At 39.9% G+C, this 25,816-nt stretch overlaps 1 protein-coding gene across 1 annotated transcript in view; it reads left to right on the forward strand.

Annotated features, from left to right (window-relative positions):
• Positions 1–25,816, forward strand: part of tcea1 (transcription elongation factor A (SII), 1) — an 85,071-nt gene that overhangs the window by 10,006 nt on the left and 49,249 nt on the right. The window contains exons 2-3 of the mRNA XM_043688334.2: positions 12,557–12,619; positions 22,651–22,756. Coding sequence (XP_043544269.2) covers positions 12,557–12,619; positions 22,651–22,756 — 169 coding nt within the window. The remainder of the gene's footprint in view (positions 1–12,556; positions 12,620–22,650; positions 22,757–25,816) is intronic.

Here is a 25,816-nt window from a genome sequence, read left to right on the forward strand (position 1 = left end):
CACTGCCATCCCCTGAGAAGTCCCCAACAGTATGCAGAATTGTCCTTTAGAGAGGGGGCGGCCACTGGGGTTGCGTGCCTTTCTGTATTGTTGATCACCCATTCACTTTCTGCCTGTTTAGTTTTTTACCTGCAGTTTGACCACCTCACTCAATATGTTGTTCATGACAATCTTGGCTTCACTGATGCCCTGCAGTGAGTCCATCAGTAGCCACATCTCCAACATAGTGGCTGCAGCTTAACACCATTCCTGCAAGCATGGTCGTCAGCCTGCATAGCCCAGAGGAACATAACACATTAACATATGTAATTAATAAAAATAAAAGTACTTAACTGACCCTATTTTAGATGCTTTCTCATTTAGAGCAATTATAAATGCACCCTACCAGCATTATCTTAGTAAATTCACTTCTCTCCTCTTCTGCTACTTAATAGAGTTCCTTCTAGTCCACTTTGCAGTGGTATTGACTACTGTACATTCCTTCCAAAAATTTACCAATTTTTGCCATCTTTGTTTGGTTAGCCAGCCTATATTTTGCTCCATGTGAATATGTTATCCTTATACCATACGGTTTTTTCTTCCACTATAACCTTTCAAGTGACCCTGTTAAATGTCTTCTGAGACTAGAAGTAAATTCACTGGTTTCCTTTTATCCACCGAATGTCACTTGCACAAAGACCTCCAGTAAATAGGTTAAACTTGATTTTCCTTTCACAACATCACATTGACTCTGCCTGATAACCTTGAATGTTTTCAGTGTCCAATGCTAGCACTTTTAATAACAGCTTTTCAGCAACAAATGTTAAACTATCTGACTTATAGTTTCCTGCTGCCTACCTCCCTCCTTTTGAGCAAAGGAGTTACACTCGCTGTGTTCCAATCTAACAGAACCATCCCAAATTTAGGGAATTTTAGAAAAATTAAAGATAAAACATCAACTGTCTCACTAGCTACTTCTATAAAATCCATCAGGAATGAGAGTCTTCTCATCTCACGGCTCCAACAATTTGCTGTTGAGAGTTTTTGATCCTACCACTTCCTGATTTAAAGCCTCTTCTGGGTGTATCCTGCATAGTGAAGAATGATGTAAAGTACCCATCCAGTTCATGTGTCATATATCTTTATTTATTATTATTAATTTCCTAGACTCACTTTTTATAGATGTTCATTGTGTTAGCTTTTATTAATTATTTATTGAAGCTAGATTTTCTCAAACTTTAAGTTCTCCTTCTTACGAATCATTTAGTCATTCTTTGCTGTCCTTTTATGACCTGCTACCTGTCTTTTTGCAATTACATGCTTTTTCTTTGACACTACCTTTTAACCTTTTACTTAGCCATAGATTGCCTCTTGAAACTTCCCTTTGTCATTGAAAAGTATCTATTCGGTTTTCTGAAATACCTCCTTAAATGTAAGAAGTAAGCAATCATGTTTTAAATTTTTGTAGATATCACAGAATCTCTACAGATTGGAAGCAGGCCATTTGGCCCATTGAGTCCGCACTGAACCTTCGAAGAGCGTTCCCCATTCTATCCATGCAAGTCTGAATTCCCCTGCATATCTCTGGATACTATGGGAAATTTAGCATGGCCGGTTCACTGTGAGGAAACCAAGTACCTGAAGGATATCCACGCAGACATGGGGAGAATATGCAAACTCTGCACAGACAGTTGCCCAAGGGTGGAATTGAACCTGGGTTCCTGGCAGTGGGAAGCAACATTGATCCCCACCTCCTCCCCCTCCCATTTTTGAATATTAGTAGGAGAATAGTTTTTATTATTTGATTTCAACAAGAATAATAGGGTATGATTGATATAAGTATGTTGTTTCTGTTGAACAATGGTTGTGTACTCATGGGTTAACATTTTCTGTTAGTTTACAGCTTGAACCTGACAGTGAATATATTCTTTTGCCCATCTGAGGCATGATCATGATAGTTTCTGTTCAGTTCCAGTGAGCCAAATTAGAGTAACAAAGCTTTTTGTTTTATCTCACTGCATTTACCTAGATGGTGGGTAGGTATACCAAATACAGATTTGTGGAGCTCTCAAAATCCAATTCTCTGAACCCAGAGAATATGTGACATAAAGCAACAGGATACAGAGTATGAAATCCTTGTGAATTCATCCTGTATCAACTCTTTGGAACTAAAGACAATTGACTTTTGATTATCCACATGCTGCTACAGAAACGCAAATAGTCAGAATCCCCTTTTTTACTTCCTGTGTTTATATGAAATTAAAGACTTCTAATTATTGCAGGATCCCTATAAAAAATAAAATTGTATATCGGCTTAGCTCCACAAATATCAATAAATTCTGGAGTTTGATTTTTATGGCAACATGCAATTTTACATATTCTGGTCTCATTCTCTGCATAATGATACCAGAGGCTCCAGTGATCTTTAGAAGATATCACTGATCAGAAATCATTTCCAGTCTTTCTGTCTGCCAGTGTTGGAAGTATTGCGGCTTGATAATCTATTTAACAACAGTATGAATGCAGGTGGCCACCAACACTTGGGATCATGACTTGATGAGGCAGGGACACTATCACTGTGCCAAAAGACCTCTTGCCTATTTTGCATTTCTTTTCAATTATCCATAACACTGTGGTTCTGTTCGCCGAGCTGGAAGTTTTTGTTGCAAACGTTTCGTCCCCTGTCTAGGTGACATCCTCAGTGTTTGGGAGCCTCCTGTGAAGCGCTTCTGTGGTGTTTCCTCCGGCATTTATAGTGGCCTGTCCCTGCCGCTTCCGGTTGTCAGTTTCAGCTGTCCGCTGTTGTGGCCGGTATATTGGGTCCAGGTCTATGTGTTAGTTGATGGAGTTTGTGGATGAGTGCCATGCTTTTAGGAATTCCCTGGCTGTTCTTTGTTTCGCTTGCCCTATAATGGTAGTGTTGTCCCAGTCAAATTCATGTTGCTTATCGTCTGCGTGTGTGGCTACTAGGGATAGCTGGTCGTTCGTTTCGTGGCTAGTTGATGTTCGTGGATGCGGATCGTCAGCTGTCTTCCTGTTTGTCCTATATAGTGTTTTGTACAGTCCTTGCATGGGATTTTGTACACTACATCAGTTTTGCTCATGCTGGGTATCGGGTCCACTAAGGTACACAGGAAAGCCACACACACAGACCAAGTCCTGAACTATGAAAGCAACCACCCCAATACACACAAACGAAGTTGCATCAAGACACTATTCAAAAGAGCCACAACACACTGCAGCACACCAGAACTGCAAAAAGCGGAAGAGGAACACCTATACAAGGTATTCGCCAAAAACGGATATCCTCGCAATTTCATCAACAGATGCCTAAGGGAAAGACAACAGAACGAGGATATGCCGCAACCCAAAGGACTAGCCACGCTACCATACATCAAGAACATCTCTGAAATGACAGCCAGACTACTGCGACCACTAGGACTTATAACAGCACACAAACCAACAGCCACTCTCAGACAACAACTCACCAGAACGAAGGACCTGATACCCAGCATGAGCAAAACTAATGTAGTGTACAAAATCCCATGCAAGGACTGCACAAAACACTATATAGGACAAACAGGAAGACAGCTAACGATCCGCATCCGCGAACATCAACTAGCCATGAAACGACACGACCAGCTATCCCTAGTAGCCACACACGCAGACGACAAGCAACATGAATTTGACTAGGACAACACTACCATTATAGGGCAAGTGAAACAAAGAACAGCCAGGGAATTCCTAGAAGCATGGCACTCATCCACAAACTCCATCAACAAACACATAGACCTGGACCCAATATACCGGCCACTACAGCAGACAGCTGAAACTGACAACCGGAAGCGGCAGGGACAGGCCACTATAAATGCTGGAGGAAACACCACAGAAGCGCTTCACAGGAGGCTCCCAAACACTGAGGATGTCACCTAGACAGGGGACGAATCGTTTGCAACAAAAACTTCCAGCTCGGCGAACAGAACTGCAGCAACGAGCACCCGAGCTACAAATCTTCTCTCAAACTTTATCCACAACACATCTGAGTTGTACAGTTGTCTAAAGAGTTTGAGATTTGGACCAGTGATATGGTTTTTCATAAGTGCATGTATACAATTCAGTTGTTCTAGTTTGTACATACATGCAAATTATAAACAGGAGTAGGATATTCAGCTCTTTGAACCTCTTCTGCCATTTGATAAGATTATGGCTGATCAGATTGTGGCCTCAACTCTACCTTTCTGACCAACCCTCTATCTTACATTCTTGATTTACAATGGAGTCAGTCTACCTTGTCCTTAATAATATGTAATGACCCTAAGAAAGAAATGGTTCTCCTCTTAATCGAAATGGGCAGTTTCTTTATTTTTGAATTGTGTTTCTCAGATCTAGTCTTTCCCACAAAGTGAAACATCCTGTTGGTGTCCATCTGTCCAGTCCCCTCTGGAATTTTATAAATTTCAATATGATCACTGCTTATTCATTTAAACTCAAGTTGATGCAGGCTCAACCTGTTCACCTTTTCATAAAATGACTGATTGCTGGGCTGAAGAAGTTATGTGGACATTATTTGAACTTTTTCTCATGTACTTATGGTCATCCTTAAGTGAGGAAACCAAAACCGTACAGTACTTCAGACACTGTCAATAGTTAAAATTGGTCTCTGTGACTATTGCAGCTTTCTGTACGAAAAGCAAAATCGTTGAAAGTGGCCATGCAAGTAGATAGGGTGATAAAGAAGGCATATGAAATGCTTGCCTTTATTGGTCATGGAATTGAGTACAAGAATTATGTCATGTTGCAGCTTTATAAGACTTTAGTTAGGCCACACTTAGAATATTGCATTCAATTCTGGTTGCCACTTAACAGGAAGGATGTGCGAGCTATGGAGCGGGTTCAGAAGAGGTTTACCAGGATACTGACTGGATTAGAGGGTATGAGTTATAAGGGAGGCTAGAAAGACTCTGTTGTTTTCTTTGGAGCGGCAATGCTGAGAGGAGATTTGATAGGGATCTATAAAATTATCAATGCATAGTTAGGGTTGATGATCAGAATCTTTTTTTCCCGGAGTTGAAATGTCTAATACTAGTGCATGCACTTAAGGTGAGAGAAAGAAAGTTCAAAGGAGATGAGGGGCAAGTTTTTTAACACAGTGTGGTGGGAGACTGGAATGCACTGCTAGGAGTAGTGGTGGAGGCAAATACAATAGAGGTGTTGAAAAGGCGTTTAGATTAGCACATGAATATGCAAGAAATGGAGGCATATGGACCAAGGGCAGGCAGAAGGGATTAGTTTAATTTGGTTTCATGTTCGGTACAACATTGTGGGCTGAAGGGCTCGCTCCTGTGCTTTATTGTTCTATGTTCTAAAATGGTTTCTGTATTTGCATACGAAATAGAAACTATACCACAAAATAATGATTTGGTTGTGGTGTGATTTGTGTCCTGGGATCAAGAAAGGGATTACATAAATGAAATGAAATTTGACATAGCAATCTATCCTTTTTTTCGCTACTTGTAATTTGGTTGATTCTGTGATTACTTATTTGCCTGCTGAAATTATTACATTTGCTAATTTTTCACATAAAGGTGACAATAATGCGCCTTTCGCTGGAAGCTTTTCATGACCAGTAAAGGATGTAAAATTCATCAACAAATGATGAGACAACTCATTGTTTGGAGTTATCCACATGAAATTAATTTGGACTGAACCACTTATTCTTTTTCACTACAAGAGACTTTCCTTAATAAAGAAGCATGTAAACTGGGATTTCCAAAAATTTATATCTACCCTCTGGCACCACTGTTGCAATGAGGTGGTATTTCTACGATTCATATTATTGAGTAGATGCACATTTCACCGGGGGCAATATTAATAATTTTTGATGTAACTGTTTTGTTTAGGAAACAGAAAATGCTACAAAAACAATTAAAAAATTAATTAAGAATTAACCCTGTGATTTAGCAGTTGGTCAATGAGAAAGTTAATTTTCTGAATTCTTTTTGTTCTAGGCAGTACATTTATCTTTTTATTGGGCCAGTATCCATTGCTGAACAGTGAGTTTCTATACCCTTGTTCAGTATTTTCATGGCTTTGACTTGCTCTAAATGCTCAGAATTCTGTTAATTCATGCACGAGGAACATGCATGATTGTTTAGTGATTGTAGAATCACCACTATATTGCATTCAGTTCTCCAGGAAAGCAGGAGCCAATCACTTTGAAAAGCAGGAAATTCAACAATGAATTCTGTCTGTCCAATGGGCCATTTATTGGGATAGCTATTCTTGCAAGGAAAGTACTTGAACCTGCAGATTAATTTTAAGTATTAATGTTGAGTTTTGTTTTATATTTGATTGGGAAATATAAAGAATACTACCAATGTTGAGTTAAACTACTACAAACATCATTCAGTAGAGATTTATTCTTGAAGTGCAAACACGACTCTGCACTAAACCCATTTACCTGTTCTGAAAGGTGCGTAAGTGCAGGTGGAGGTTGATTGTGATAGTCAGTAGGAGGGTGAAGCAGATAGGTGGGGAGGAAGATGGAGAGGTCAAGAGGGCAGTACCAAGTTGGAAGGTTGGATCTGGGATGAGGTGGAGGGAGGGGAGTTTTGGAAACTACTGAAGTCAACGTTGATGCTGTGTGATTGATGGGTACTAAGGTGGAAGATGAGGCGTTCTTCCTCTAATTGGCACTTGGTTTGGATTTGGCAGTGGAGGAGGCCTAGAACTTGCATGTCCTTAGCGGAGTAGGAAGCGCAGTGGTCAGCCACAGGGCTGAAGGATTGTTTGGTGCATTTATCTCAGATGTTCCCTGAAACACTGCATGTTGGTTTGCTGTCTTCCCAATGTTGAGGAGACCACATCGAGAGCAATGGACACAGTAGATGAGGTGGATGGATGTGCAGGAAAATCTGTGTTAGATGTGAAAAGATCCTTTTGGGCCTTGGACTGAGGTGAGGGGGAAGGTGTGGCCGCAGGTTTTACACCTCCTGCGACGGCAAGGGAGGGTGCTGGGTGTGGTGGATGGGTGGCGTGGACCTAACAAGGGAGTCATGAAGGGAATGGTCTCAGCAAAGTGCAGATTGGAGTGGGAGGGAAATATGTCTCTGGTGGTGGTGTCTGATTGTAGATGGCAGAGGATAGTGTACTACAGCCGAATATTAGTAGAGTGGAAGGTGAGGACCGGGGGGGGGTTCTATAGTGCATTATTCTTTGCCATTTCCACCATCCACTATCAGACCCCCACCACCAGAGACACATGTCCCTCCCCACCCTATCTATCGCCCCCCCCAAACCAACCACATTCCTGATGAAGGGCTCAACATTCCTGTTTCTCAGATGCGGCCTGACCTGTGCTTTTCCAGCACCACAGTTTTCAGTTCTGACTGTCTAGCATCTGCAGTCCTCACTTTCTGCCAATATCCTGATGAACCTGGTCTGCACCCTGCAATCCTGTCCTTCTGATATTTGAACTGCACACAGTATTCCACCTCTGCCTGAACCAATGTTTGATGAAGCTGTAACAAGACTTTTTCGCTCCTATATCCTATGACTCAGCTAATAAAGGCCAACATTCATCTGCCGCCTTCACCACCCTGTTTACTTGTACTGACACCTTCAGGAGTCTATGGACTTTTACACCAAAGTCTTGTCGTTCCTCGGTACTCCCTCAGAACCTATGATTCATTACATAGAACATAGAACATTACAGTGCAGTACAGGCCCTTCGGCCCTCGATGTTGCGCCGACCTGTCATACCAATCTGAAGCCCATCTAACCTACACTATTCATGTACGTCCATATGCTTGTCCAATGACGACTTAAATGTACTTTAAGTTGGCGAATCTACTACCGTTGCAGGCAAAGAATTCCATACCCTTACTACTCTCTGAGTAAAGAAACTACCTCTGACATCTGTCCTATATCTGTCACCCCTTAATTTAAAGCTATGCCCCCTCGTGCTCACCGTCATCATACTTAGAAAAAGGCTCTCCCTGTCCACCCTATCTAACCCTCTGATTATCTTATATGTCTCTATTAAGTCACCTCTCAACCTTCTTCTCTCTAACGAAAACAGCCTCAAGTCACTCAGCCTTTCCTCGTAAGACCTTCCCTCCATACCAGGCAACATCCTAGTAAATCTCCTCTGCAACCTTTCCAAAGCTTCCAGATCCTTCTTATAATGTGGTGACCAGAACTGTACACAATACTCCAGATGCGGCCGCACCAGAGTTTTGTATAGCTGCAGCATAACCTCATGGTTCCGTAACTCGATCCCTCTATTAATAAAAGCTAAAACACTGTCTTCTTAACAACCCTGTCAACCTGGGTGTCAACTTTCAAGGATCTGTGTACATGGACACCGAGATCTCTCTGCTCATCTACACTACCAGAATCTTACCTTTGGCCCAGTACTTTGCATTCTGGTTATTCCGACCAAAGTGAATCACCTCACACTTGTCCGCATTAAACTCCATTTGCCACCTCTCAGCCCAGCTCTGCAGCTTATCTATGTCTCTCTGTACCCTACAGCATCCTTCGTCACTATCCACAACTCCACCGACCTTAGTGTTGTCTGCAAATGTACTAACCCACACTTCTACTCCCTCATCCAGGTCGTTTATACAAATGACAAACAACAGTGGACCCAACACTGACCCTTGCAGTACACCACTAGTAACTGGACTCCAGGATGAACATTTCACATCAACCACCACCCTCTGTCTTCTTTCAGCAAGCCAATTACTGATCCAAACTACTATATCTCCCACAATCCCATTCCTCCGCATTTTGTACAATAGCCTACTGTGGGGAAACTTATCAAACGCCTTGCTGAAATCCATATACAGCACATCAACCGGTTTACTCTCATCCACCTGTTTGGTCACCTTCTAAAAGAACTCGATAAGGTTTGTGAGGCACGACCTACCCTTCACAATACCGTGCTGACTATCCCTAATCAAATTATTCTTTTCTAGATGATTATAAATCCTATCTCTTATAATCTTTTCCCACACTTTACCAACAACTGAAGTATGGCTCACTGGTCTATAATTACCAGGGTTGTCTCTACTCCCCTTCTTGAACAGGGGAACCACATTTGCTATCCTCGAGTCTTCTGGCACTGTTCCTGTAGATAATGACGATTTAAAGATCAATGCCAAAGGCTTGGCAATCTCCTCCCTGGCTTCCCAGAGAATCCTTGGATAAATCCCATCCAACCCAGGGGACTTATCTATTTTCACACTCTACAGGATTTCTAATACCTCTTCCTTGTGAACCTCAATCACACGTAGTCTAGTAGCCTGTATCTCCGTATTCTCCTCGACAACATTGTCGTTTTCTAGAGTGAATACTGTCAAAAAATATTAATTTAGTGCTTCCCCTATCTCCTCTGACTCCACACACAACTTCCCACTACTATCCTTGATTGGCCCTAATCTTACTCTCATCATTCTTCCTTAAATACCTATAGAAAGCCTTGGGGTTTACCCTGATCCTATCCGCCAACAACTTCTCATGTCTCCTCCTGGCTTTTCTGAGCTCTCTCATTTTAGGTCTTTCCTGACTACCTTGTAACCCTCACGCACCCTAACTGAGCCTTCACATCTCATCCTAACATAAGCCTCCTTCTTCCTCCTCTTGACCAGAGATTCCACTTCCTTCATAAACCATGGCTCCCGCATTCTACAGTTTCCTCCCTGCCTGACAGGTACATACTTATCCAGGACACTCAGGAGCATTTCCTTGAATAAGCTCCACATTTCTAATGTGCCCATCACCTGCAGTTTCCTTCCCCATCCTATGCTTTCTAAATCTTGCCTAATCTCATCGTAATTGTCTTTCCCCCAGCTGTAACTCTTGCCCAGTGGTATGCACCTATCCCATTCTATCACTAAAGTAAACAACAGATTTGTGATCACTACCACCAAATTGCTCACCTACGTCCAAGTCTAATACCTGGCCGGGCTCATTACCCAGTACCAAATCTAATGTGGCTTCGCCCCTTGTTGGCCTGTCTGCATACTGTGTCAGGAAGCTCTCCTGTACACATTGGACAAAAGCTGACCCATCTATAGTACTCGTACTATCGTGTTCCCAGTCAATATTTGGAAAGTTGAAGTCCCCCATGACAACTACCCTGTGTCTCTCACTCCTATCGAGAATCATCTTTCCTTTCCTCTACATCTCTGGAACTATTCGGAGGCCTATAGAAAACTCCCAACAGGGTGACCTCTCCTTTCTTGTTTCTAACCTCAGTCCATACTACCTCAGTTGACGAGTCCCCAAACATCCTTTCTACATCTGTAATACTGCCCTTGACCAACAATGCCACACCTCCCCCTCTTTTACCATCTTCTCTGTTCTTACTGAAATATCTAAATCCTGGAACCTGCAACAACCATTCCTGTCCTTGCTCTATCCATGTCTACGAAATGGCCACAACATCGAAGTCCCAGGTACCAACCCATGCTGCAAGTTCACCCACCTTATTCCGGATGCTCCTGGCATTGAAGTAGACACACCTCAAGCCAACTTCTTGCTTGCCGGTGCCATCTTGCATCCCTGAAACTTGATTTCAGACCTCCCTACTCTCAACCTTTTCTATACTCGAACTACAATTTTGGTTCCCATCCATTGTATATCATTCCGTTATTAGACCTCCCAGAATGCATCACTTTGTGTTTATCTGAACTAACGTCCAACTGCCATTGCTCTGCTCAATTTAAGCATCAGTTTAAGATCAGGTGGGAAAGAATCAAAGGGCAACATTTTGCACATATAGAAGGAGCTGCCAGTGGAAGTGGTTGAGGCAGGAATATTAACAACATTTAAAAGGCATTTATACAAATACTTGGATAGGAATGGTTTAGAAGGGCATGGGCCAAGTGCATTAGCATGAATGAACATTTCGGTCGACATGGACCAGTTTGGGCCAACGGGCCTGTCTCCATGCTGTAGAACTCTTAGACTCCATAATGATACTTCATTTATTTTTGTATAAATTGCATTACTATTTTTCTTGGTGTAGACATGATGGGCCAAAGGGCCTGTTTCTATTCTTTATGACTCTTTCCAACTGTGGATTTTATTTATTTTATTGATTCTGAGACGAGGGAACTGAATCTTAATAGATACTATGAAATGAGGCACAAAATAGCTATGATAGATTGGGAGTCATTAGTTTGAGATGAGGGTGAAAAGACATTGGCAAACATTTGAAGAGTGCATGGGTGAACTGCAACAATTCGTTCCTGTCTGGCACCAAAGCAAGACAGGAAAATTAGCCAAACTGTGACTTTCAAGGGAAATTAGTATTAGTTCTAAGGAAGAGGCATGACAATTAGCAAAAAATGCAACAGATCTGAGGACTGGTAGCAGTTTAGAATTCAGCAAAGGAGGCAAGGGTATTTATTAAGAAAGGGAAACTAGATTGAGGGTAAGTTTGTGGGGGACATAAAAACTGACTATGTTAAAATTTCAATAGGTATGTGAAGAGAAAAAGATTGGTGAAGATGTAAAAATCCCTTATAGTTATAAACAAGTAAATTTATAATGGGAGAAAAATTATAATGCACTAAATTGATATTTCATTTCTGTTTTCACAAAGGAGAACGAAAGTAACATTCCACAAATGTTTGGGTGGGGGTGGTGAAAAAACAGGTTTTACTGAGAGAGGAACTGAAGGAAATCCATATTAATTGGGAAATGATTTTGGAGAAATTGATAGGATCGGAGGCAAATAAATCCTCAGGTGTTGAAAATCTGCATCTGAATACTTGAGGAAATAGCCCTAGAAATAGTGGATGCAATGCTGATCATCTTCCAATATTCCGGAGACTCTGGAATGGTTCCTGTAGATTGAAGAGTAGCTAATATTACCACTCTGTTTAAGAAGGGAGGCAAAAAGAAAACCAGAAATTATAGACTAGTTAGCCTAATATTGGTAGTGCGGAAAATGCTGGAATCCATTACAAAAGAATAGCTGAACATTTAAAAAACAGTGGCAGAGTCAGCATGGATTTATGAAGGGGAAATCACGCTTGACAAATTACTGGAATTATTTTGAGGATGTAAATGGTAGAGTTAATATGGTTTATTTGAATTTTCAGGAGACTTGTTAAAGTCCCACAGAGAGATTAGTGTGTAAAATTTAAGTGCATAGAATTGGGTTAGTGTATTTAAATGTAGAGGAAACTAGTTGGCAGATAGGAACCTTTTTTTCTGAATGGCAGGTGGTGACTAGTGGGATACCATAAGGAATTATGCTAGGGCCCCAGCTTTCACAATATATATAAATAGTTTGGATGAAAGAACAAAATGCAATATCTCCAAATCTCAAACTGGCACATTGTCCGTGAAGAGGCCTCTGTCAATCAAAGTCCGCTTGCGAAGCAGTCACACTACTGTCATACAGTATAAATGTTAGTTTTCCTCTGAAATTAGTATTCTTGTACCTTGTTCTGATGAGTAGAAGACTAAATTTTTTATTTATATGTTCGGTCTATTGTTTAACCTGGCTTGGTGACTACTTAGTCTGTGTTTTTAAAAGGTGTATTGTGGTGTTTTACAGGTGGGGGCCATGGACTTGCTGAAGGAATTAAAGAGCATTCCCATGACTTTGGAATTATTGCAGGTACGCTGTCTTGAGAACAAAGTCTGAACACAGTTGAGAATTGTGAAAAATCAATGAAAATCTATTCCTATATCTAGTTGAATGTGCTAGCATGAAATAGAGTTTTACCTTTATCATTTAATTTAGTTCTGCTCAATCTGTAGCGCTACCTTTTTTTAGTTGCTATGCCTTCACATGATGGAACTTTCTCCTTAACTGTTAGCTCCTGTTCCACCATAAAATGTTGTCTATGCTTCTGTTAACTCTACTAATAACAATCATTGCACAATTTGAACACTGTGAACATTGCAGAGTTTTATACTACTCCAAAAATATAACTTCACTCTTTGTGATAGCGGATATAGCAGTTTTGAAGCTTGTTTTACATTCTTCCAGATAATGTTTTTGTTTCCATTGATGCCAGTGTAAGACAAATCAGGAGAGATATAAATTGTGGGCTTCTAGTTAATGATCACCAGTTCTGCATCATTATATAAATGTCAAAATTTATGTAGTGCTTAATGCAATTTTTTAGTGAGTACAATAGGATCTATAGTTACTCTTTTTTTTAAACCGTAAGAGTTGCCATTTTACCAAGATCATTATCTACTTTAAAAATGTATCAAAGTCTTTATGATATTGTCCCACCAGAATCTACTGAATTCATCTGTGAGGGCTTTGAGTCAACCATGTAGCGTGGGACTGGAGTCACTTGTAGGCCAGACCAGGTAGGGAAGACAGGTTCTGCTTTGTGAGCCAGTTGGGCTTTTATGATAATCTGGAACCTTTCATGATTATGTTTCCTGGTACTAGCCCACAATTGACTCATTTTACTGAATTCAGTTTTATAACTTTTGTGGGTGAGATTTGAATTCATGATGTCAGGGTTGCTGGTCCAGTGTTATAACAGTGATATGGATTGTAACATTTTTATACTATCAATGTGGCCCTTCTGTGGTTTATCGTCATTTGAATATTTATGTTGATCCGTTTTCTATATGTAAATCTTTGCAGATTATTATAAACCAAACTACTTTGAACGTCTGATAACTAAACATTATTAGGTAATTTCCATTTCTCTGATCGCAAATAGAATGCACAGTCAATATGTCGTTGGTATACAAGCCCGAGTGATAATATTGTATCTTGCAGAAAAGTGTGAATTGAAAAATTTTAACAATGTCTTTTTTTAAAATCCCTTGATTGAAAGTGGTGTATGGTCTCTATATTGCATTGAAATTTGTACAGAAGCACAAAATGCATCTTGTGTCAGGCCTTTTTGATTGGCTAAAGTAATCACTGTCTATTTACTGGAACAAATCTGTTTGATTAAAATTAATTTAGACAAGCTATTACTAAGAATGAAAAAATCCTTTATGAATTAGTAATCACAAGAACATTCTAGTAACTTTCATGATTCAATTAATTTTCTGAAAGGAGTCAAGAAAGCTTACACCATTCTGATTTTGAAGGTGGGTGTTTTCCCAGTCAGCAGGCTACAGAATTTGTTCCATCTTTTCTTATCAAACCACTAAACCCAGAAGTTTTAATTTTATAATTTTAACCTGTTGTCCCCAAGCAAAGTTGTGCACCAAAGGCCTCTGCTGTGTAGAATCATGTTAAAGAGTCTTACTGCCTTAGTTCCCCCAATAAATCATGAGCAATGTCTTGGGTGTTAATCTGTTGCATCAAGTCAGCTTTTGCTTCAGCATTTCCATGTTTGTTTTTGTCAATGATAGTTTGCCAATGACTTTCAATTGAGCAGGTTTTACTGAATAGTAGATGCTTTCTATCTGATTTATATAACTGGGTTCAGAAGTGTTAAAACAAAACAAAACATTTTGTTCTTAAAACATTGTGAAATGGTTTAAAAAACCTCTGTGATCTTCATGTTGCAGTTCATGACTTGTACAAATTATTAAGAATGCAGCTTTTATTTCTTTTTGTCCTTTCCAGTGAATTCCTTTAATGTATTTGAAGCTTTTTAAATAAATCAAGGGACACGTACAGCATACTTATGAAATTTCAGTCTTTTTGCAGTAAGAAAATTTAAATATAAGAATTCTGTAGGATGGGTTCAAAAAGTGTGAAAATAAATGTTAGTTTATTTTGCATGTTGATAAATTTATCACATTGAAAGGTCACCATAATTAAAGTTATTGCTTTAACATGATTAAACTTCCTGGATTGTCATATAGCATGGAAACAGACCCTTCGGTCCAACTTGTCCATGCCAACCTGATATCCCAACCCAACCTGGTCCCACCTGCCAACACCCAGCCTATATCCCTCCAAACCCTTCCTATTCATAAACCCATCCAAATGCAGAAAGGTGGCAAATGGAGTTCAATGTAGCTAAGTGTGAGGTGATTCACTTTGGTAAGAGTAATAAAAAGATGGGGTACTGGGCTAACGGTCGGATACTTGGTAGTGTGGATGAGCAGAGGGATCTTGGTGTCCATGTACACAGATCTTTGAAAGTTGCCACCCAGGTAAATAGTGCGGTGAAGAAGGCATATGGCGTACTGGCTTTTATTGGTAGAGGAATTGAGTTCCAGAGTACTGAGGTCATGTTGCAGTATAAGACTCTGGTGCGGCCACATCTGGAGTATTGTGTGCAGTTTTGGTCGCCATACTATAGGAAGGATGTGGAGGCACTGGAACGGGTGCAGAGGAGGTTTACCAGGATGTTGCCTGGTATGGTAGAAAGATCGTATGAGGAAAGGCTGAGGCACTTGGGGTTGTTTTCATTGGAGAAAAGAAGGTTTAGGGGTGACTTGATAGAGGTGTATAAGATGATTAGGGGTTTAGATAGGGTCGACAGTGAGAATCTTTTTCCTCGTATGGAGTCAGCTATTACAAGGGGGCATAGCTTTAAATTAAGGGGGGGTAGGTATAGGACAGATGTTAGGGGTAGGTTCATTACTCAGCGAGTCGTGAGTTCATGGAATGCCCTGCCAGTAGCAGTGGTGGACTCTCCCTCATTATGGGCATTTAAGCGGGCATTGGATAGGCATATGGAGGATAGTGGGCTAGTGTAGGTTAGGTGGGCTTGGATCGGCGCAACATCGAGGGCCGAAGGGCCTGTACTGCGCTGTATTCTTCTATGTTCTATGTTCTAAATATTGCAATTGTACCAGCCTCTACCACTTCCTCTGTCAGCCCACGCTGACCATGTTACCAAACTAAACAAGTGCCACTTTCCTGCTGTTCGGCCCATATCTCTCCAGCCCTTTCCTATTCATGTACTTATCCAAATGTCTTAAGCGTTGTAATTGTACCTGCATTTACCACTTCCTTTGGCAGTTCATTCCACACACAACCACTCTATGTGTAAAAACAAAAAGTTGTCCCCCCTGTCCTTTTTAAAACTTTCTCCTCTCATCTTAAAAATGCATCCCCTAACTTGTGTTAGAGTAGCACTTTAAAGCAACAGTTAATTTTAATTGTGGTACGTTATTGTAAAGAAAGATTTGACCAGTAAAAATACTATTGGGCAACACTGTTTAGTGTTGATCTGGAAGGCTTTTAAAAAAAAATCAGAATGGTTTCTGATTTAGGTTATCTGCAGTTCAAGTTTACCTAATGAGTAGCCAATGACTTGTAAATTTCAGTTTAATTCTAAATTTGAACAGAAGATGGCACAACACTGATTCTGTTCAAATTGATGCATATTTTCTGTTTGTGCGACTGAACAAGAAAATGTGAAATACAATCTTGTATTTCTAAGAATCAATTACTACATTTACTTCTATCACCTTTTTCTTCCTACAATACTATAATATACAGCAAGTTAAGAATTACTTCTATCCGTTTAGGATTAAAAGGCTGCAAAGTTTAATGCAATTCAGATGAGTGTGCAGATCATGACGCAATTGACCCATGTCTGATGCTTCTAACTCAGGCTGCATACAAAGTTAAATGATGACATTGTTCAATCAGTGCTAAGCATGCTATTGAATGCCTGAAAGTCCAAATAAACCATGAAAAAGTATGGGAGGGTAGCATAAATTGAAGCTGGCTTTCGTATTTAAAGGGAAGGTGCATTCTAATTAATGTTCCACACTTCTCACTCACGTACTAAGGTGGTCTTGCTCAATCATGTCTGCTGCCTAATGTTCATTCCTTCGCCTCGCCATTACTCATTAATACATAGCTGAAAATGTGTTGCTGGAACAGCGCAGCAGGTCAGGCAGCATCCAGGGAACAGGAGAATCGATGTTTTGGGCATAAGGCCTTCTTCAGGAATCCGAAACGTCGATTCTCCTGTTCCCTGGATGCTGCCTGACCTGCTGCGCTGTTCCAGCAACACATTTTCAGCTCTGATCTCCAGCATCTGCAGACCTCACTTTCTCCTCATTAATACATATTCAAGCCTCTTGGCCACATGTTGGACTTTGCATGTTGTGCCACATATACAATCGTGACAGCTACATTACCCAAATATATTGCACTAGACTCACTGGCACACTTGTCTTTTTCTTGCTGGACAAAGTGGTGCATAATTAGAAGTAACAGCTCATAACCAGCAGAGGACAAGCCTTTTGTGCAATGAACAATGTTTTGCTGCTTAATATTGGAGTCATCATGACTAACGCCCTTGCTAGCCCTGTGGCTCAAATAATCAAAATTAGCAATTTATTTATCCTAAGTCCTCACTTGCACATTCTGATCCCCTTATTCTTGTGATTTACAAGCTGAAAGCTTTATAAGCATATATCTCCTGCTTTTCATTCTAGTTGCCTCTTGTCACAGCTATTCTTTTCAGACTATAAAACCGCAACCTGAATAGACCATATACAAAAGACTGAGGTGGAAGAGCAGGGAGATAGTGAGTTCGAAGTTAACTTTCTTTCTCTCACCCACAACTGCAAGTTCAAATACTGACACACTAATGTACTTTAGAGAATAGCTTAGCTTATGGATCTGCACTTGGTAAGATATCATGTGTACATGGTGTAGGTGCCAGCTCACCAGAGGTTAAAGATGCACAGCTCTGCGATGATGAGCTTCGAAGCCCTTTTGAGGCATGCTACAGAAAAAAGTAGATGCTATGGACACGATATTTGAAGCATTAGCATGTCTTAGAAAATTTGTAGTTACGCTCCAGAAGTGTGGAGAAGACCAGTACTAATTAGCACAGGGGCTTTGTAGAGACCTTGAAACTGCTGCTTTCTGTTGTGCGAGTGTCGGTCAACTCTGAATATACTTCTGGATCCAAAGTGCAAGTTCTAATGACTGACCTTTCAGCTTCCACTGCGGTGCTAGAAAATATCTGTTAATATCTGGACCTGCAGTTGTACTACAGACTTCTGTCATGCAATCTTAGCTTGCAGGGTATGAATAGAACCTTGCCGGTTCTCTGAATTCCAGCAAACTGTTGACTGACACATGTCTAAGAGCTACTGCCTTGTGGGATTGGTAGAGGGATCTTGGAGCATGAACCTCTTGTTCTTACTCAGGAAGACAGCATTCATCACTACCATTATCCACTGTAGCTGTTGTCTTCAGCTAACTACATTTTTCCTGCTTATGTTGAAACGGTAAAGTGAAAAACCCAGACCATCTAGAGTTGGATCAAATCGAGCTGCAAGGCTGTTAGCAGTCTCCCGAACTGAAGGACGATTGCCAGAACAAGTGGTGTGTCATTACTTGGGAGACTATACAGGGCAATTGAGGACAGCAGCATAAGGGTCGTGTTAGATTTTTGTGGAAAATATTGTATGGTTTGATTTATAAAATTGGTTTGTGCTGTTTGTTTGCTATTTATTATGACCAAGCAGTCACTGCTGTGGTCAATGATGGAAGGAAGTTCTGGTATGAGACAGTTAGTGAATCGGGAATTAGATTTGTGGTACCACATTGAAATGAGGCGATCTGATGCAGTTGCCCTATGTGAGTTCTGAATGTGTGTTTAGCTGTGAATATTTAACAAATAATATTCATTACGTGTCATAATTTACCTCTGTTATTATGAAGATGTGTTATCTAAAATAGTAAGTTTAATCATAAAGTATGTATCTGAACTCTTGAAAAGTGAAACAAATGGAGCTCCTAAGTTTGCAATACGTTCAGAGAGGTCACATGACCTAGTTTGTGGCTGTGTGAAGGCAAAAGGTTTTGAAAACAAATGTCAGCAAGAACTTGCCACGGGGGTCTCACCCTTTCTATGAAACTCCTCTCATCAAAGTTTGAGAGTTCTTATTGGAGAAATGTAAATCAACACCATTGTTTCCAGAAAAGGGGATTCTAGCAGTCATAACTGATCCAGGAAGAAGCCTCAGTATGTGCCGCTTGTATGAAAAGTAATGCCTGCAGAATACCATTTGGAAAAACGGAATAACGTTTTTTCTGAATTTAACTTATTTTTAAAGTACTTTTAAGATAAGCACTGTCCAGAGTTTTATATTTTTTCTAGGCTTGGAAGAAGTTGTGTGCATTTGTTTTTCAGGATGAGTAGTTAGATATATTTGTACATTTTAAACCTTTTGCTGCTCCTAATGTTTTTGCAATAAACTATTCATTAACTTCAGGAACATGACAGACTTGTTTCTGATACTAAGCTGTATACAAACCAGTGTATAACTGGCAAAATTTGGCTCCTTTTTAAATTCAAACATTGTTGTGGTTAGAGGCGTACTATGACAGGGAAAGGAATTGATCCATCCCTCCAAACAGGTGGTAACAATGTGCCTCTGCCACATGGCTTTTCCTAAAATAGTGGTCACATAAACTGTGTGCAGGTGCTATCTCAGGCTTGCGGTGTTCAGCCAGTTACTATGCATTAAGAGTTTTCCTTTGAAATGTAACATTGCAGAAACCATTACTGAATATTAGCATAGTTAAATATTTATTTAAATTTATAAACATGTTAATGTGTTGACATATTGATCAAAATTTGGGTTGCCATTTCCAAAATAAAGCTTCTTGACTCCTGTCCTCCTGCAGCTTTTGAACCCATCTTAGCAGTTTTGTTAGTTAATAGAGTCATAGAGATGTAAAGCATGGAAACAGACTGTTCGGTCCAACCCGTCCATGCCGATCAGACATCCCAACCCAATCTAGTCCCACCTGCCAGTGCCCGGCCCATATCCCTCCAAACCCTTCCTATTCATATACCCATCCAAATGCCATTTAAATGTTGCAATTGTACCAGCCTCCACCACTTCCTCTAGCAGCTCATTCCATACACGTACCGCCATTTGTGTGAAAAAGTTGCCTGGGAGGTCTCTTTTATATCTTTCCCCTCTCGCCCTAAACCTATGCCCTCTAGTTCTGGACTCCCCAACCCCAGGGAAAAGACTTTGCCTATTTACCCTATCCATGCCCCTCATAATTTTGTGAACCTCTATAAGGTCACCCCTCAGCCTCCGACGCTCCAGGGAAAACAGCCCCAGCCTGTTCAGCCTCTCCCTTTAGCTCAAATCCTCCAAACCTGGCAACATCCTTGTAAATCTTTTCTGAACCCTTTCACGTTTCACAACATCTTTCCGATAGGAAGGAGATCAGAATTGCATGCAATATTCCAACAGTGGTCTAACCAATGTCCTGTACAGCCGCAACATGACCTCCCAACTCCTGTACTCAGTACTCTGATCAATAAAGGAAAGCATACCAAACACCACCTTCACTATCCTATCTACCTGCGACTCCACTTTCAAGGAGCTATGAACCTGCATTCCAAGGTCTCTTTGTTCAGCAACACTCCCTAGGACCTTACCATTAAGTGCATAAGTCCTGCTAAGATTTGCTTTCGCAAAATGCAGCACCTCGCATTTATTTGAATTAAACTCCATCTGCCACTTCTCAGCCCATTGGCCCATCTGGTCCAGATTCTGTTGTAATCCGAGGTAACTCTCTTCGCTGTCCACTACACCTCCAATTGTGGTGTCATCTGCAAACTTACTAACTGTACCTCTTATGCTCACATCTAAATCATTTATGTAAATGACAAAAAGTAGAGGACTGGCACTCCACTGGTCACAAGCGTCCAGTCTGAAAAACAACCCTCCACCACCACCCTCTGTCTTCTACCTTTGAGCCAGTTCTGAATCCAAATGGTTAGTTCTCCCTGTATTCCTTGAGATCTAACCTTGCTAATCAGTCTACCATGGGGAACCTTGTCGAACACCTTACTGAAGTCCATATAGATCACATCTACCACTCTGCCCTCATCAATCCTCTTTGTTACTTCCTCAAAGAAACTCAATCAAGTTTGTGAGACATGATTTCCCACGCACAAAGCCATGTTGACTGTCCATAAACAGTCCTTGTCTTTCCAAATACAAAAATAATCAATGTGAACAAATCCACGTGAATAATTTGAATGTGTAATTTTAATCTAAAGCTTTATTAATGCAAATGTAAATTAGATATTTACAATAAAAGAGCTCTAGGATTTCTCAATGTCTGTCTGCAGTTCTCAGATAATGAATATTTCAAACCACTTTGTTATAAATTATGTAATGGAGGAAAAGGGCATTGTTGAAAGTTTTATAAGTATGCACATTATAGAAGGATCACTTTTAAGTTATTCTATTGACCTTTTACGGAGTACCAGGAAGAATGGCTGAAGCTAGGAATTCTGTTTTAGATTGAGATATACTGTGTGTTGTTTGATAAAGTCTTTTGTTGCTCTTAGGGTTTGTGATCATCGTTAGGCAGTTGATGATTTGAAAGTAATTTTCTGATAGTTTATTGATCTATGAAAAAACTGTAGTTTAGATTTGATACATTATTTAGAGTATATAAATGTGATAATTAGGGATGGTTCACTGTTACCAGATGACAAGCAGGTTGTTGTTAGGAATGCTTAAGTTGAGTTAAAGTGGTGGGACAGCATCCTGCTCTCTAGCTGAGATGTTGGGGAACTCTTTTTTTTCCTCTCTGTCTTCACTCCTTCTGACCCATCTTCTGTCTGCTCAGTGAAGACTGCTCGAATAAGGCTGCTGTGTCTGTCTGTTCACTGTTGAGTCTACTCTATTTGGTTAACGCAGTTGGTTGGATGGCTGATTTTTGGTGCAGAGTGAAGCCAACAGCATAGGTTCAATCCCCACAACAGCTGAGGTTACCATGAAGGACTTCTTCTGAACCTTTCCTTCACCTGAGTCATGGTGCCCTTCAGGCTAAACTGCCACCAGTTGTTTCTGTAATGAGAGAGCAGCCCTAAGTTCTGGTAAGACTGCGGCAACATGACCTTTATTGTTGGAGTTGTGTTAATCAGTCAGTGTGGATTTAACCTAGCCCCGGTGTGGTTGTTCCAGTGTGGAATTGGCCTAGCCCCTGCAAGCTTTCTGCGCTGCCTTCTATCTTGAGTACTCTCTCAATCTGGCATTTACTGTTATATAATATATGTATGAGTGTTGATCAGCTTGATTGTTTAAGTGGCAGACTAAGGGATACATGTTTCAAATTATTATGTAATTGTAGTCATTCTTGTGCAACTGGCGCAAAGATAATACATATTGTGAGCTTCACATTGTTGGAAATTCTTGTCCTAGTTGCCCATGCTAAAGATAATAGGAAGCAGAATATGTTGGCAGTATCCCACTAGTTTGTTTTTAAAAAGGAAAAAAAATGCAGATACTCTGATTTTATGATTGACATTTGTGGTTGGTTATCCAAACTTCTAATTTGCAGAACAATCATACTTCCCCAGCTATTTAGGACGAATCGTGTTTTGCATGTTCAATGCACACAGAAAAACTTGTTTAAAAATAGAATGCAAGTTAAAATCAACTATTATTATTTTAAAACAATATATACTATGGAGAGTATGGGTATCTGCAGGATGAAAACCATTGAGTTGTTAGAAGGTTATATTTAAAACATCACTATGGGTTATTAAAAATACAAATGGTACTGTTCATCTTTTAGAAAACTGAATAAATGTCTTCTCTAGGCTTCCAATTCATTTTATAATATTAAGATTAATTTCAGTTTTGCTTATTCTTTTACAAGAGCCAGGTAGAATTTGTACATGTTTGGAATTACTTTAATTCTTTTCCAAACTATTAAACTTAGTTAGTAGGTAATGTTCTTTTGTTTTGCAGTCCACCAGAATTGGAATGTCTGTAAATGCCATCAGAAAGCAGAGTAAAGAAGATGATGTCATATCTTTGGCAAAATCCCTTATTAAATCCTGGAAGAAACTTTTGGGTAAGGAATTATACTCCAGAGTCCCATTTATTGCCTACTGATTAATTGGTGTTTAATATTATCCAGACGTCACTCTCATGAACTGGATATTCTGCTGAAGCTTTTACCAAGCAGTTTAACATAAACAAATATTATGGATCACTTACTTCTCCTCTTTCTAATCCACTTGCCTGTTAGTTTCAGGTGAAAAGCTTGAAACTGAATAATTAAAATCCAACTCTCACAAGTACGTTGCATATTTTGTGACTGTCTGCAAGTTGTTGTATGTATGCTTTGCAAATGTGCAAAACTTAAAGATATTGGTGTTTTCAAAATTCCTACTTTATTTTATTCCTTTTGCTGGAGTTGTGTCCTTCTCCAAGTTTCTTTGTTATAATTGACAGTACAATGTACTGCTTCTTTAAACTACTAATGTGTTGGGTTTGGTAGTTCATATATTAAGGCAAAAATATAAAACATACAGTTGACATGGGCATGCAATGGTATCCTGAAAAGGTTTTAAAATGCTATATAATGGGCAAATTAATTAACTCCACATTATGCTTGTATGAAATGTTATGTATTGCTCAAGTGCTGGAGAAAATATTTGAGTATGTTGTTTTGTGTAATTATATTTACACATTATTTTCTTAAGGTGCTTCTAATTGCTAGGGCGTTTGCTAGAAAGGCAAGGCTGGTAAAATTTTAATCTTACAAAACATGTCAAAGGGAGGAGTGTAAAATTACCAGAAAAGTTTGCCTCTTCCAAGGTAAAACATGCTAAAGCCTGGTGCAGCATTAAATAAAAATGTTCAATCTTTTTATTTCTTCTTGAGTTCTCTGATAAATATTGGTCTCGAATCCACCCTAGCCAGAATAGTGCTGTTAGCACCAATCTGTTCCATAGTGATCATCCAGCCAACTGGCCTGCTGAAGAGTCCATAGGTTGCTGTGGCAATGTTGCTTTCGCATGCAAGTTGTAGTCAAAGGCTATGGGCAGTGATGGCAGAGGCTACAATTTTCTTTCCATAAGATGGCTGACAAAGTATCTCTCTGGCACTCACTGGTTGCCATAGGAATGTTTTGCAGGGAGTTACTGGATACCATTCAATCTCTTTAGCTGTAATATTTAGTGGCAATAGAAGATGAATATCCTCATTATTGAAAAATGTAGAAAAATACTTAAAAATGTGAAATGGTTAATATATAATGAATATGAAAATGCGAGAATCTAATCCATTTGCTTCAGCAGCATTCACAGGTTTTGCTTAACCATCAGTTCCTGGAATAGAATTTGAATACTGTGCTTCTGGTTCAAGATGTGAGGGTACAATCACTTCTCCACAGGACTGTTTTCCTTGAATACTACCCTTCAGCACAAAATGGTCTCTTGCTGTGTTTTCCCTTCCTTTTAAATTTCCTATTAAATTTCTCTGCCCAACTTCATGATGAGTTGCCTATGCAAACTTGTTATGCATAAACTTGATAACCTGGTAATAGGTTGACTTTACGGTAATTTGGAGTTTCTCTGAGAATCAGCCAACATTTTCTTGAGAGAAATTTAAATTCAAAGTTTGTGAGAAGATTTGTAGCTTGGGTGCTCGTTGTTGTGGTCCTGTTCGCTGAGCTGGGAATTTGTGTTGCAGATGTTCGTCCCCTGTCTAGGTGACATCCTCAGTGCTTGGGGAGCCTCCTGTGAAGCGCTTCTGTGATCTTTCCTCCGGCATTTGTCGTGGTTTGAATCTGCTGCTTCCGGTTGTCCGTTCCAGCTTTTTAAATATTTGGAAATTTAAATATAGAAACATTCAATGTGATCACGACTGGTCATTCAACTCACGATCTTGTTACTGTTCTCTCTTTCCATACCTTTGACCCTTCTAGCCCTAAGAATTATATCTAACTCCTTTTTGAAAATATTCAGTATTTTGACCACAACCATGGTCACTGCTTTCTGGGTTAAGAAATTTCACAGGCTCACTGCCCTCTGGGTGAAGAAATTTCTCCTCATCTCAGTCCTAAATGGCCTACTGCATGCTTACTTTCAGCAACTGCATTACAAGGACAACCAAGTCTTAGAGCACATTTGCCCTTCCTAAATCTCTTGCAATTTAGATAATTTGTCTTCCTGCTTTTGCTACCAGATTGGATGACCTCATATTTATCTGTTATGCTTTATCTGCCATGCATTTGCCCGCTCACTCTACTTGTTCTCACACTATAGCATCACTACACACCTTTGAACCCAACTTTGTGTTTTCTGCAAACTTGGAATTTAGTTCCCTTATCTCAATTATTTATATATATTGTCAATAGCTGGAGTCCAAGCACTGATCCTTGTAGTACTCCATTGGGACTCAGAAAAAGACCCCTTACTGCAGAATTGTTATGATACAGAAGGAAGCCATTCATCTGTCATGTCTGAATCGATCTTCAATCGAGCATTGTTCCCTACTGCCAAACTTCTAATTTTTTTTTCCCCCCCATATCCTTACTCACTATTTCTATCCAAACACTCATCCAATGCCTCTGTTGAACCAATTTCCATCCCATTTTGAGCAGTGCATTCCATACCCTAACTATTTACTATGTGAAGAATTTCCTTCTCATATCACCCTTGCTGCCTTTGCAAATCACTCCAAATCTACAACCACTTGGTCTTATTCCTTTTATAAATTGGGCAAACCTCTTCCTATCCATTCTGTCCAGCCCAATCATGGTTTTAAAACCTCTTCAAATCTTCTCTAAGCTGTCTTCTTTTCAAAGAGAACTATACCAACTTCAATCTATCTTCTTAAATAAAGTTTCATTTGTAGACCCATTCATCGAAATCGCTTTTGAACTCTCTCCAATGCATTCATGCCTTTCTTACAAAGTAGTGTCCAGAGTTGTGCAGCATGCTCCATCTGGGGTCTAGCAAGTGTGTTATGCAAGCTCAACATCAGCTCCTTGCTTCTGTTCTCAGTGACTCTTATTAATAAAGCCAAAGCTGTCAACACAATGCTTTATTAGCTGTTCTCCATCTGTCCTGCCACCTTCAATGATCTGTGCATGTACTCACCAAAGTCCCTCATTTCGAATTGT

The sequence above is a fragment of the Chiloscyllium plagiosum genome, unplaced genomic scaffold, assembly GCF_037043375.1.
Source record: "Chiloscyllium plagiosum isolate Xiang-an unplaced genomic scaffold, Cpla_swu_hap1 HiC_scaffold_4, whole genome shotgun sequence".
Taxonomy (NCBI): Eukaryota; Metazoa; Chordata; class Chondrichthyes; order Orectolobiformes; family Hemiscylliidae; genus Chiloscyllium; species Chiloscyllium plagiosum.